General features: G+C 39.8%; 1 protein-coding gene across 1 annotated transcript in view; it reads left to right on the top strand.

The window, feature by feature from the left end:
* atrnl1a (attractin-like 1a) overlaps window positions 1–14,008 on the top strand; it is a 237,273-nt gene that overhangs the window by 121,330 nt on the left and 101,935 nt on the right. Inside the window, exons 23-25 of the mRNA XM_054600058.1 lie at window positions 5,396–5,490; window positions 6,351–6,429; window positions 8,562–8,719. Of these exons, the coding sequence (XP_054456033.1) occupies window positions 5,396–5,490; window positions 6,351–6,429; window positions 8,562–8,719 (332 nt within the window). The remainder of the gene's footprint in view (window positions 1–5,395; window positions 5,491–6,350; window positions 6,430–8,561; window positions 8,720–14,008) is intronic.

Below are 14,008 nucleotides of genomic sequence, written 5' to 3'. Positions count from 1 at the left end.
TCAGGCCGAACAACAGTGGCTCCAATATTCACTGACAGCCTCACAATCCCAATTAAAATGACAATTAGTGATGGACAGCACGCAATAGGACTGATAAATTATGTGTTGTCCAAAATCAGATTGGAGAGAAATGAAGAGGGTTGATTTGTCATTCCCCCAAATTCTACTAGACGTGGCTACAGTTCCTCTCCTAGTGCTTACATTATATCAAAGACAATCGGAAGAGAAGCTAGTGAATGTTCGGGCCAATGCAGACCTCAAAGTAGTTGCGTGGCAGTGATCAGCAACAAACAACGCTGGAGGCCCAAGGCGGTTCATTAGACCGGGATCTGGCGTCAGTCCAGAATGCCTCAATATTTGCTGACAGGCAGTCCGTCTGGAAGCCTATCCATCCAGGATTAATTGGTCCTATCCAGCCAAAATATTCATTTTTTTGCATTCCAATAGTTTCCCTTTACTTTAACAGACTATTAAATATTCTGACTAAAGTTTAGATCAGCTTCATTAAGTTTCAGTAAGAGTTTGATGCACATGAATACAGTGTGTGGCGTTTTGGGAAGACATACACAGGGAAGAAGAAATGTATCAATTGGATGTTTCTCAATTCCAAAACAAATTATTCAAATGCAACTGATAACCAGAAAAATACAAAAATCTATATATTGTTTTTGTGAACTTTTGTGTGAGTCTTTTACAAAAATGTTCTCAATAAACATGGAGGCATACAAGTTAAAAGCGCAGCAAAAAAGACATTCCAAAAACCTCAAAATGTTATTTCCAAGTTCATTTATTCTTTTCTTTGGTATGTGACTCGTCACCGGACCATTCCTGTGTTGCTTTGTAGCTAAACATACATTTATATAAGTGACTGTTTATAGAAAATATAATGGACATGTGTGGAGATATTACAGTATGATGTATTTTGAGAATAAGTGTATTTATAATTAACTAGTGCAGCCCCCATACAGGGCAGGGCTTGGCCCCGTTATATTGCTTCTTGCAGCTCTGTGGGGGGGGCGTGTCCAATCAGGAAGCGTGTCCAATCAGAGCGCATGCCCGTCCAGAGAGGGATGATTGCTTGTCTCCCTGCATTACCGCCTGCAGCAGACAGGTTTAATGGTTTAACCACACCGTGGTTAGCAATTTGACCCCTTGTGACCTGATGAAGATCCAACTGGGATCAAAACATTTCCCCTTTTATAACGCTGCAGACTGGAATATTGATTGTGCAGGTGTTTCCATCTGTGCTGCTTTTTTCCTCCAGCCTGATGTGCGTGTAACGATGCCCCCTCTATTACACCATCCCCACCGCCGCTAAAAAATGTATCGATTTCCAATGTTTGCTCTGGCATGTTGTGTGCTTAGAATTAGTAAATAGTCTGCAGTTGAGAAATCTGTGATTGTGGACTTTGGGACTAGCCATCCCTCAGATAATTATGTTGTTAAAGGAGCAGTGAGTTTCTAATAAACCGGGGGTCACCTCACCTCATGCATACATTACCTCCAGGTTACCTTGACCTCCATTTAGGCGTGTGTTGTCCTTGCGTTTCCCACCCTGGTTCTAACTTGTTTTCTCAGCGAGGCGATGCTCCGTCAGGCAGGTGTTGCAAATGGGGAATAATGAGTTGTTAACAAGCATTAAATGAAACCTCAGCAAGAGATTCTGACAAACTGACATTGTAGGTGAGTTCACCCTTTTTTTTTTTTTTTTTTTTTTTTATCTTTTCTTTTTTCAAATTCTTATTCGAAGCAGACTATCAGATTACGTTCCGGTTGAGGGCTTCCTCTCTTCTGCCTTCTCCCTCCCCATCATCAGTGTTTTGTTTCATATCAGCTGAATCAGCTTACATATTATGGTAATAAGATCACCCATCTGTGAACCTGAGTAATTGGCATTGGACTATTTCTATTTCGCTTCTTCTGGGGATCGTTAATACCTTTAGTGATACCTTGATACGATTCACCCGGAGTGAGAAAACTCTCACGAGCACGCGTGTAATTGAGTTTGCCTAAGTGAAACTGCTGTCAGATTTCTCAGATGGGATTTGTAATTAGCTGAGATGAACTTTTAAACCTGGCTGTTGCTCTTGTTCCTAACAGCCTTGAAATCAAACATATTGGGAACACGTTTTTTTTTTTTTTTTTGTTCTGTATAGTGTCATTTGTTTGGTTAACCACACACACACACACACACCTGTAAACACTCTCACAAACCCAGACAACCACGCAAACCCACATGCACAGAAGTTGGTGCATTAATTCAAACACACACACACACACACACAACACACACACACACACACACACACACACACACACACACACACACACACACACACACACACACACACACACACACACACATATGCCCAAACATAAATCCTATCCCTTATACAAAGTATTAAAAAGCCCCAAAATACTCTGAAGTTGTGCTGACGACCCTTATGGGATAAACAACTGAGCAGCAGCAGTGCACGTCTGCCTGGGAGGGAGGGAGGGAGGGAGGAAGAGAGATGTTGGGGGGGAAATATTGTCTTTGATCTGATGATATCTTCTGTTCGGGGTAACTTGCCATGAAGGCTGAACAAAACAAGGGTGTTTGTCAAACATAATTTGCTTTCGTCTCGGTGACGCCCCGGGTTTGTGAAGCTGAAAGGAAAAGTGAAAGCTAAACATCTCTCAAATGTTTTAGTTTTTTCCTGCTCTGTGTGTTGAAAAAGCTGTTCCAGCGCTGACTGCTGCCACTCAGTGACAGACAGCAACAGATTACCTGTAGCAGCACTTTATGTTCTTTCTCAGGAACATCGATACAGTAGCTGACATGTCTGACTGTCTGCTCAGCACAGACACAGTCTCCTGCTGCTGAATGCTCGACATCTCCTCTGTGGAGCTCACGATTGTTTGGATCAGGCCACAACCTCCTGTTCTAAAGAGTGAAGCCAATGTGGAAGTGCCTGAAAATTGCATTCTCTCTACTGGCCAGCAGGGGGAGACTCCTCCTCCGCTTGCAAAAAGAAGACCAATTGTATAGAAGTCCATGAGAAAATGGTCCCACAGTAAACATTGTAAACATGAGTTTATGATCTCAAGTTTTCTTCAATACAGCATGAAGTTAATTTAGTAAATGATGGTCCCATTTGTAGTAAAATAGACCATAAAGCAGGGTCTGCTTTAGGGCAGGGCTACTTTGTGATTCACAGTTCACTTCTGCTACCAGAGCAGTATACAGCGTCTCTATGTCACTTCTCCGCATTCCAAATATGGTCACTTCTGTTCATCGGTTGCGATCTAAGATGTTAACGGCCTTAATTCAATGGTGACGGTAAAACGCCGAACTCGAGGCCTCAAAACGGAAGTCTACAAACCAATGGGTGAAGTCACAACGAACAGTCCACCTCTTATGTATAGTCTATAGTTTGGATACCCAGGTTTGCTATTTCCACCAATACTGACCTTATTAATCACATTGTATCATAGTGAGGTGTAACCAAAATACTGTCCTTTGTAACTTTCATTACAAATTTGTAACAATGACGCTTCTTTTAATATTGATTTTGGTGGTATACTACTGTATATGCGTTTCAAATTGTCTCGGCTTTGGGTTCCCAGACACACATCATTCCAGTTTGCATGAGAAAGTTGTTTTTCTTCCTTATACAACTGTAGAATGAAGCATTGCTACATATTTTACTATGCGGCCATATTACACAATCTGCCTCCTTATCTGTTGTTCAGCAGCTGCAGCCTCTTATCATGCTGGCAAATCAGGTATGTCATTCCTAGAACTGTTCTTGGTGAAAGCACTTTAAAAGTTTGTTAATGTGAGCTACAGACACATTTAAAAGTAGAATATGTTCTAAGCTTGCAAGAATTTAAAAACAAGGATCATTTGAACACTGACTGTAGTTGTCCTGACATTCTTTAGTTAATGCAATTTGCAGGTTTATTTTAAGTCTGTAGTCTTTTATTTTATTTTATTTTTTACATGTTTTTACCTTTTTGCTGCCAATAGCTGCCATCTTGGCCAGGATGGAAAATAATATCCAACATCTTTATGGGATTATCCTGGCTCATAAAAAGGTTAAATAAAATAATAATATGAAATATAAATTACATTTTTTAAGCCTTGGTTATTAAGAAATGATGTGTGGTTATGGACTCATGTTACCTGACACACTGAAATGATGCCCATCAGCAGTGTTTTGTAAAGTCTCTCACTTTTGAGAAGTGAAAGCATTATCATCATTAAGACTGATTTAGACACATGGAGAGCACACGTTCCTTCATTTGTGAGGAAGGTTGATAGCCTGCAAATCAGTTTTTTTAATTTACAAAACAACAGGATGTTTTGTGTCAGGCTGGGCCGTGATTGGCTGTCTGCAGTGCTGCAACAAAACACAGAATAAAAAGACACAGTTGTGTTACAAAAGGCAAAGCTGAACGTCACTTTTGTCAAATTTTATTTTCTAATTGCAGTGTGTAAAGGAATAAATGCTGCTGGCCTGAGTTGTCCTTAGCTGCATCTCACCACACACACACACACACACACACACACACACACACACACACACACACACACACACACACACACACACACACACACACACACACACACACACACACACCTGGATTACCCTGAGGGGTTAGCACTCAGCAGTCACGCTGATTAAGTTAGAAAATATCCTCTCACCCCGTTATCCTCTCACGGCCACATCGCTACCTTCTCTCCTTATTCCTTTTTCTCTCTCTCCTCCTCCTCGGTGTCCCCCCCCCTTTTCCTCCCCCATCAGGCAGACGGACAAGGTGACCCAGTGTGGCTCCTGCTGTCTGTCCAGATGTTGAATCACTGTGATTCCCCCTCTGTACGTTGGATCATTGTCTCGCTGACAAAGAGCTGCTTCCTGACACTCAATGGGGTCCGCTTTCAAAAATGATTAAACGTCTGCTAGAACATGATCATTTAGACTCTCACTCATGTTCTATTGATCGGACCGGATCCTTGTCAAAAAAGAATATGGCGTCCTCATTGGGAGCATTCGCGATCATATACAAAGAATTGTGTGTGTGTGTGATCGTGCACACATGTGCTGTTCTTGTTTATTTTGTCACCTCTTGAGATCGCTGACTAAAACTATTATTATTCATCAAATTGAATATCGACTCAAAGTCAGCACGGGCCATGTTTTTCATCAATCTGTCTGCGCTTCATGGCGTCGTCAATAAAAGGAGACGGGGTGGAAGTTTTATTTGGAATCCGCATTCTGGCAGAACACACCAAAAAATTAAAGGAAGCCCAAGAAAGAACTTTGTTATTTCTCAATCCCGTGTTAGATAAAGCCGTGATGAACCACCGCTAACAGACTTTTTTTCATCTGTCTTTCTCCACGTTTCCTAGACAACCTGTTGATTGATTACCAGTTTACCTTCAGTCTGCTTCAAGAAGATGACCGCCACTACACCAGCATCAACTTCATGGCTACACCTGAGCAGGTAACACATTTTATCAATTTAGGATGTAAACAGTTTATTTATATTTCATATATTTGTGACTCTCTTATGATCTGAGTGGTTGGAAATGTCAAGGTATTTTTGCATGAACTTGATAGTGGACAGTAAACACAGACTGACAGAAAACAAGGACAGAGAGATAGTAATGACATGAGACCAAGGCTGATATTGAACATGACATGTCATACTAACCTGATATGCAACATAGACAATTCAATCACAAGGTTGCGCCAAAGATGTTTTATTAAAATAACCTGGAGAGCTTTTATTCTCCAGATGTAGGAATCTACTGCTTACACTGAGAGACATCTAAATTCTTGAGTTTTATCCGAGCTGTTTTTCCATCTCAGAGCCTGAAGGTGAGTTCAGAATCAACTCATTTCGAGGCAGCATTGCAGACAAAAATCAATGCAACGACACAAAAATAGGCCAGTAGATTCAAATACGCCCAAGGTGACACTAGCTGAGGAGGAGCTGGAGAGGCTCAAGCTAGAAATGTTTTACCAAGTAATTCTGTTGGACTTCATAAATGTACACAAGAAAGTGCAAAAGGTCGGCATGACCGGAGGGTAAATAGGTAAGAATGTGTATACTCTGAGGAAGACGTCCAACAATAACATGAACTGCAAAACCCCAGCAGTCAATAAGTAACCCGAGAAACAAGACTTTTCTTTGCATTTTGCCTGAATCCATCTGGAGCCGTCATCATCCACTTTCCCCACAGTGTTCCACTTCCATCCACTTTAGATGAAAATCAGTTTTGTCCTCAAGTGCTGCCTTTAACGTCCAGCTCAGTAACCCATGTGCACGTGTGTGTTTTTTCTTGTGTCTTTTCTGTGCAGGCCAACAAGAACCTCGACATGTCCATCAATGCCTCGAACAACTTCAACCTCAACATCACTTGGTCCTTAAGCTCAACAGGTAGAGAACATGTTCACACATTTATACTTTGTCTTAAAAGTACGGTGGCCCTGAGAGCCGAATGCAGTGCAATTTAAGAAAAGACAAAATGCATAATCGAATAAAGAAACATCATCTACAATTTCACGACACATGCGCACAATTTTGTAGTTATTGATGATCTTTTCCTAAAGCTCACTAAGTCGTTTTGTTGCCTAAACTTTACCGATGCAGCAGATGTGTGAAAGCAATAAAAAGTTTGACACGTTGTTCTCATCTCTCCTGTTAGCATTAATTATCTTGTATGACTCAAAGTAGAGTAAAGACTCATTACATCTAGAATTCTGTCAAAGGTAAGTTCATAAAGAACATAACCTTTAAACAAACAGCAACACTCTCTTTGAAAAAAAAAGAAAGCAATTAGTCTATAAGTCATTGTCTATTATAATAGGACATTTTATTCTGTCTAATGAAACTGAAAGTGAGCTGTAATATAAATTGTCATTCACACTGAATTAGACACAGTGGTTGATTGTTTAGTCTCTGAAGCTCTGTCATTTAGCCTTCTCTCTGCAGAGATATCCCACAGTCCGTATCCTTTCATTGGTCGCCAAGTGTCCTTAAGTAAAAAATGGTCCCATCCACTTCCTGCTCGCCTCCCGGGGATCCCCCCTCCTGACAAAACACATCAGAAGCTATTTTTTCATTTTGGCATTAGACTGTTTTATACATTCTTCCCTCCTGATTTCAATTAAGATAAAAGCACTCTGCTTTCACCACTCGGCGTCTTGGGGCCCAGAGCCTCTCCAGTTTGGGACTGTGGGCCTTGTGTGTGTGTGTGTGTGTGTGTTTGTGTATATGTGTGTGTGCAGACTATTACACAGTGTTTAATAGCCCTGATAAAGCAGGGGGTGGGAATATGTTATTCAGAATGACTAAGAATCTCATCCATTAACACAGAACTGCTGATAATGCTCCTCGGGATCCTGAAATCAGACCACCTCGGTGCAGAGAGAAAATGATCAAGCTCGCTCTAAATTACTGCGAGGTGTCACCAAAACCATTTGCCAGCGTGAGATTAAAGGCACGTCATTTACGTTTCATTTTGTATGAGGCTTTGTCATTTAGTTTGACATGTCTCACAGTCTCATGCCACAACGTACTTTCACACAACAGTATCTAACAAAAAAGCTACTCCTTATTTTTCATGCATTCTCCCTACAAATACTCAGCGACACGTGTCAATTTAGGCTTGTTACCTGAATACAGTTATTTTAGAAAATAAAATTCCTTCTTCCCGGGAAGAAAATATGATGGTTTGGGTTTAAATAACTACGAAATTAGCGCTACTTAAGCATGAAAGTTACGTGACAAATAAATCATCATTGACTTGTGGTTTCACACGGGACTCAAACAGCGGTCCTCTGGGTGAAACTCTGGTGTTTTTGGACCCACCCACCCATCCATCCACACACTCCTCCTCCCTACGTGGAGTTTGTCATGGTTTGTACTTGGTTCACCATTATGTGGACTGCACACATATTGATTTTGTTTGTGCGAATTACAGTAAATCACTTTTCATAGGTATAGTTACAAACGGTGTATGAGAACAGATATTACAGTACTTTATCATGTTATAGCTAAATTGATTCGGGTAAATCGAGTATTGCCATTCAACAGTCCCGCTTATTGATTTGTAATATTGTCCACATGGTTTAGAACCATAAATATACAGTAATAAATATAAATATCAGTTGACAGATCACCATAGAACCTGCACGGTTTAAAAACAACTGACAGTGCCTTTCCTTGGCTGACAAAGTTTTTTAATCCTTTTCCACTCTCACATCCTTCACCTCTGAGAGGACCTCTGGGGACATTTCTCATTGAAAACAAGGAACGCCGCGAGCCACAAGCTGCAGTGATGTTGATCTGCTGTCTTTAGGTTTTCCTTGATAAATGCAGGCTCTGGAGCAGAAATACAATAAACACCTTCAAACCTATCACAGTTTTTTACTTTATATAAAAGCAGTAGATGATGGATACTGAGCACCGTTGATGGATAGCAAAATAGTCCTTTTGTGTTCTTAGACCCTGTAAAGGATCCTTTGTTTCTACTGTATTTTACTTACACTACTCTTGGTCTCTCACAGCTGGCACCATCTCAGGGGAGGAGATGCCCATCATAGCGAGGACCAACATCAAGGAGCACCGCGACAGTTTCTCGTGTGAAAAGTTCAACTTCAGACTTCACCACAACATCACCTTCTACGTCTATGTGTCCAACTTCAGCTGGCCAATCAAGATCCAGGTGAGAGGCTCGGGGGAGGGACGGATACATGGGGGTTTGAAATATATGTTTTATTTGAACCAAAGCTGAAGCCAACAGGCTAATGTTTGTTTTAGTAACAGAATCAATGTTCTATCTAGAACAGTGAATACTGACCATCACAGGTTCCCATTGCCCAAAGTGACGTCTTCAAATTACTTTTTTTCATGGCAACAGTTCACAATCAATTAATATGTATCTCAAACCGAAAAAAAGAGGCGAATCTTCAAAAAACATGGGAATCGATCAACAATTTGATTAATCCATTAATCAGCTAATTGTTCCAGTGTTACAGGCAACTCAGAAAAGAAAGAACAGATACTTAAAAAGTGAAGTAAGACAACTACAAGTTCAGACTAAACAACTTGAAAATGTGTTGTTCTTGTTCTGTTAATGGCTTCAGTGTGTGGCCTCAGAAAGAGAAGTCTGCTGCTGATTTGGGACATGATGATGATGACGATGATGATGATTTACAAAATGAATTATATATTTTATTACATATTTCACAACAAAGTTTGTACATCCACTGCAGCCATTGTGTTGTGCAAGCGCTCTCCATTAGATTACTTGTGTCTTGAATTTGTTTTTAATTTGTATGTGTGTTATTTCTGTGCCCACGCTGTAAACAATGTTTATCCAAGTAATCAGTGAATAACACAATACACAATCCACTTCTGTTCAGTACAATAGTGGATTAGAACAACTGTTGTGTGTAGCTTTGTGCAGGCCACAGACATAATCTAAATTAATGTAAGAGCATTTTTCAATTTCCAATGAACTGGCTCCCACTGGGACCAAATGGTTGGACTAACACATACAAAACACTATAAAAATTACTTAAACTTGCCATTTGATATTACTTTTTCAGTTAACAGATGTTAGATAATAAATATTTGGTGTGATTTTCATTCAAATTAATTCAAACTTATGGTTTTAAGTATAGAAAATGGTAATTATTATCTTTACTGTGACATTTTAAATGCAACAACCTTTTTTGCCACAAATTATATAAATTCCAAAGTTTCAAAATCATTTGGTTTCAATTTTTATTTTTTTATTATGTAATTGTTTTATTAAATGTCTGACATTTCGTGATCTTCAGAAACTAAAAATGAAAAGGAAAAAAATAATTCAAGAGATGTACAGCCATTTATTAAATCCCCTGCCTCAGTACGTCAGGTTAGATGTTTGGATGAAAAAAGATAAAGCACCATCATCATGATCTTCATCATCTCCAGTTTTCAGGAGCTGTCTCCTCGCAAAACATATAGCCCTGACAGGACACTGAGCATAAACTATTCTGAAAAGTGTTTGGCAAATCTGCTATCACATTTAATGATCTGTGAGTTTCCCAGTGTCTCTCCATCAATTATGCAGCACCGGATTAAATCTCCAGGCTGCAGCCACACACACTAAATATTCACGCCGCGGCCTTATGATCCATTAAATTGAAGTAGACTTTAGCGGTGATATTTTAAGATGACTGTCATGCAGGAGTGCGGGGTGCACGCTGATGGATGGAGTCAAGACGTGACAGAATGGAGAAATTAGAAGAGCGTTAAGACAGTTCTTCTGGTTAACGGATGTTGAGATTATTATACAGGCAAAATGTCCGGCGTTGAGAAAATGGAGACAGCCTAATTGACAGATTAAGGGAGATGGGCAAAAAAGCAGAGGATGGATCCATGCATGGGTGGATGGACTGATGAATGGAGAGGTGATGGAGGAAATAATGGATGGGGAGGACTATAGTAGCTGCTCGGTTACATGAGCGTTCAGGTAAAAGGTAAAAGGAAAGATACAGATTCAAATTAATCTTGGAGACATGAAGTGATTTTTCACTGTAAATCTTATTTTGAACAATTTGATTTATGGATGATATTCATTGCATAATAATCACTTTATTTTACATCATTTCATCTTCATCAACAAATTGTTCGAAGACACTTTTTTTGTAAAAAGTAAAAAGTCCCCTCCCTGAAAGAGAGGAATGGAAATGTGCGGAAAATTGCAAAATATTTGGCTTTTTTGGGGCTTTTTTTGTGGGAAAAAACCAAAAATACTCCCTCTGAATTAAAGCGAATCCACCACTTCTCATTCTTTGGCCAGTGTAGTCCATTGTTGCTAAAAGATTAGCTTGTATGCAACCATTGACTTGGTAAAATCTTGCCAAAAATATCATATTTTTGTAATTATTATGTTTTTTGGAAACCCAAGACACAATGTATTAAAGCTCTGCTCATGGTTTTTAGTTGAAACATAATTGTGAAACATGACCAGTCATCTTGTATCATCTCGGGCGTTTGGTGTACATAAATGTTAGCGTTTATCGCCCGGGGTCCTGCACCTCGTTAGGGGTCATTTGTCCCTTCGATCGCTGCCCTCATATGCATTTCCCATTAATGCTACATTATCAGAGCTCCACGTATCTGCTGGTTGAAAGGTGATATGATAATTACGTAGACGAGGCCTATCTCACCGCCATGTCAGACGTGCTGGCGTGTAACACGAGAAGCACTCGGTGTCCGATCCTGTGACCTTGGTGGCTTCCGACGCCAGAACAGGGCGAGGATGAGAGATTGTCCCGAGAGTTGGTAATGACCCGCTCTCATATATTTGATCTAATAGACCTGCATACACACACACACACACACACACACACACACACACACACACACACACACACACACACACACACACACACACACACACACACACACACATAGAGGTGCACACTAAATAGCATCCACACAAACACTCACGTACGGACATAAAGGACAGAGAGAGGAAGAGACACCTCACAGCTTTAGATCTCCACAACTACTGACCAGGTGTCAGGGAATGATGAAGAGTATTCATGCTCCCCAGAGGAGGAATCCTATTTTTTGTCAATGCAATGTAGTCAATTTTTGGACATACTAAGATACTAGAGATCCCTAGAGGCCCTCGCCTATAGTAAACCTTGACTTATTCCACTTTTCTTCTTACATATTCATGTCATTTAAGTAGCTTTAATTTATCCAAACCCTAACCAAAGTTATAGCATATTAAACATTTGGGTGATGCTGTCTCTGCCAGAACTCCCTCAGAAAAGAGATGTTACATCTCAGTGGGACCCTCCTGGAAAAACGGCTGAATAAAAAATATCTAAATGTGCACCATTGTAGAATAACTAACTATTTTTACAGCTTTTTGTATTAGAATCAACTTTTCTTGTAAGACACAAGCATGAATGTAGAAACCCAAATTGCATCCGTTTGACAAATGCATACAGATCGATGAAGTGTGATCGCAAAGAGGTACGATACAGTAGTCTGATTGGCCATGATGGCAAAATGTTTTGATTTTCAAACAACATGCAACAGACAGTCAGGAAAGCCGTCTCCCAGAATGGATAAGATAAGATAAGATAAGATAAGATAAGATAAGATAAGATAAGATAAGATAATCCTTTATTAGTCCCGCAGCGGGGAAATTTGCAGGCTTACAGCAGCAAAGAATAAAGTGCACACAAGAGACATAGTGGAAGAAAGACAAGATAAAAATAAAAAATGAAAAATAAAAAAAACAAGTATTATAAATAAGCAATAAAAAACAGTAGAAAATCAACAATAACTGAAATATTATATTTACAGACAGAAAAAACTATTTTAACTATTATTGCATTATTGGATGGAAAGTCTTGTTAAAACACTAAATGTAACATTCTTCATTGGGAGAAAAGGTGTAAATAATCACACGGACAAATATCCTTACCAAGCAGGTCAAAACTGAAATGTGTCCTTATAAAGGTAGAAACCCATGAAAACACTAACATCCAGTCTATGCACAGACACTGATGGGAGAGTGTGTGAGTGTTTCCCTGGCGGCGACCTGACGTCAGCCGGGAGTCGAGGGCTGGTTGGGAGGCAGGGGGAGGTGTTGGAATCGGTCGTTCTCCCGGAACAGATGTTGATCGGTTCTGTCACGCTGACCTTGCACCTTTGTCCTCGCTTTCCTGCACTCACCACCATGACACGACATTTAACAGGATGTTGCTGGTTTTAAATGTATGTAGGGGGTGCGCAGACCTTATCCAGGATCCCTTTAGCTGTTTACTTCACACACAGGGAAGTATTGACTCTTAAGAGAAATATGTATCTTTTAATGTTCCATACTCACAAGGAAAATGGTTACGACCTTTTAGGCGATGGTCAAGAGAGGATCCTTCAACGGCTGAATTTCAAAGATGCTTCGTCATCCTTTGAGTTTTACCCAATACTGAGTTCTTAGTTCCAAAGATTTTCAATGAATGCATCCTATGAACTCCTTAAACACCCGCAATCTCATTCGTACGCTGCATTTCCTGTTCCTGATTATTAAACAGGGGACATATGCTACGCTTTACTTATTTCACCTAAGCAGTCCGCCGAAATCAGTTTCTGACGGCAATTTAGGTGAGACAGTTTGGGTCAGTTTCTGAATCTTTCACTTGTATCAGCCAATGCCTTATTTGTAGGTTTGTCCCGACTTTTGTTGAAAGCAACAGACTCGTTCAGTGAGCTATCAATAGCACTGAGGCTAGCATCGGCCGAGAAAGACAGTTGTGTAGAGAAAGCATAGTTAACAAGAGCTTGTGATTGTTGGAAATGGAAAGACTAGGCTAACTAAGATGGTTTGGATGAGTTTTATTTAGTTTCTTTCGAGTTTGAATTACGTTCCAATAGGAGAGGTAAAACTACAGTTTTTCTCAATAGAGTCTGGTTTGATGAGAGCATAACAGCTGATTCTTTTCACCTCTTACTCTGTGAATAAAGGGTTCATTTCGACCAAACTAGTTTGTGGAAACATGTTTTATACGATTATAAATCACAATAATTGAAGAAACCGACGCTGAAGGAGCCGTCCCACCAAGGAAGGATCCTTGACTTGATGAGAAACACCCATTCATTTAAACGCTGTATTAGTTGTACTAGACCTTAAACTTTAAGCCTTGGAATAAAGCCTTTTAGAGCTTTACTTTTATTATATCATAACATTTAGGAAATGTTGAGCATCGTTTGTTAGAGGAAATGTTATCATAAAAGGCTAGAAAATCAATAGAAATAACTGGAAGAGTATAAATATCAAATGAAGTACATAATATGCCACAGGCAAATCTAGATTATTACTGTTTATTTTGTTAATTTTGACACCATTTTCCCACAAACTAGGACTCGCCTGGATTCCTTGCTAATCCAAAAATCATGTTTTATTGATTGAGCCGACAAACATTATGGGAACATGACCCAG

The sequence above is a fragment of the Anoplopoma fimbria genome, chromosome 6 (assembly GCF_027596085.1).
Source record: "Anoplopoma fimbria isolate UVic2021 breed Golden Eagle Sablefish chromosome 6, Afim_UVic_2022, whole genome shotgun sequence".
NCBI lineage: Eukaryota > Metazoa > Chordata > Actinopteri > Perciformes > Anoplopomatidae > Anoplopoma > Anoplopoma fimbria.
Note: the sequence above shows the minus strand (reverse complement) of the source record. Positions and strands in the feature narration are given on the sequence as shown.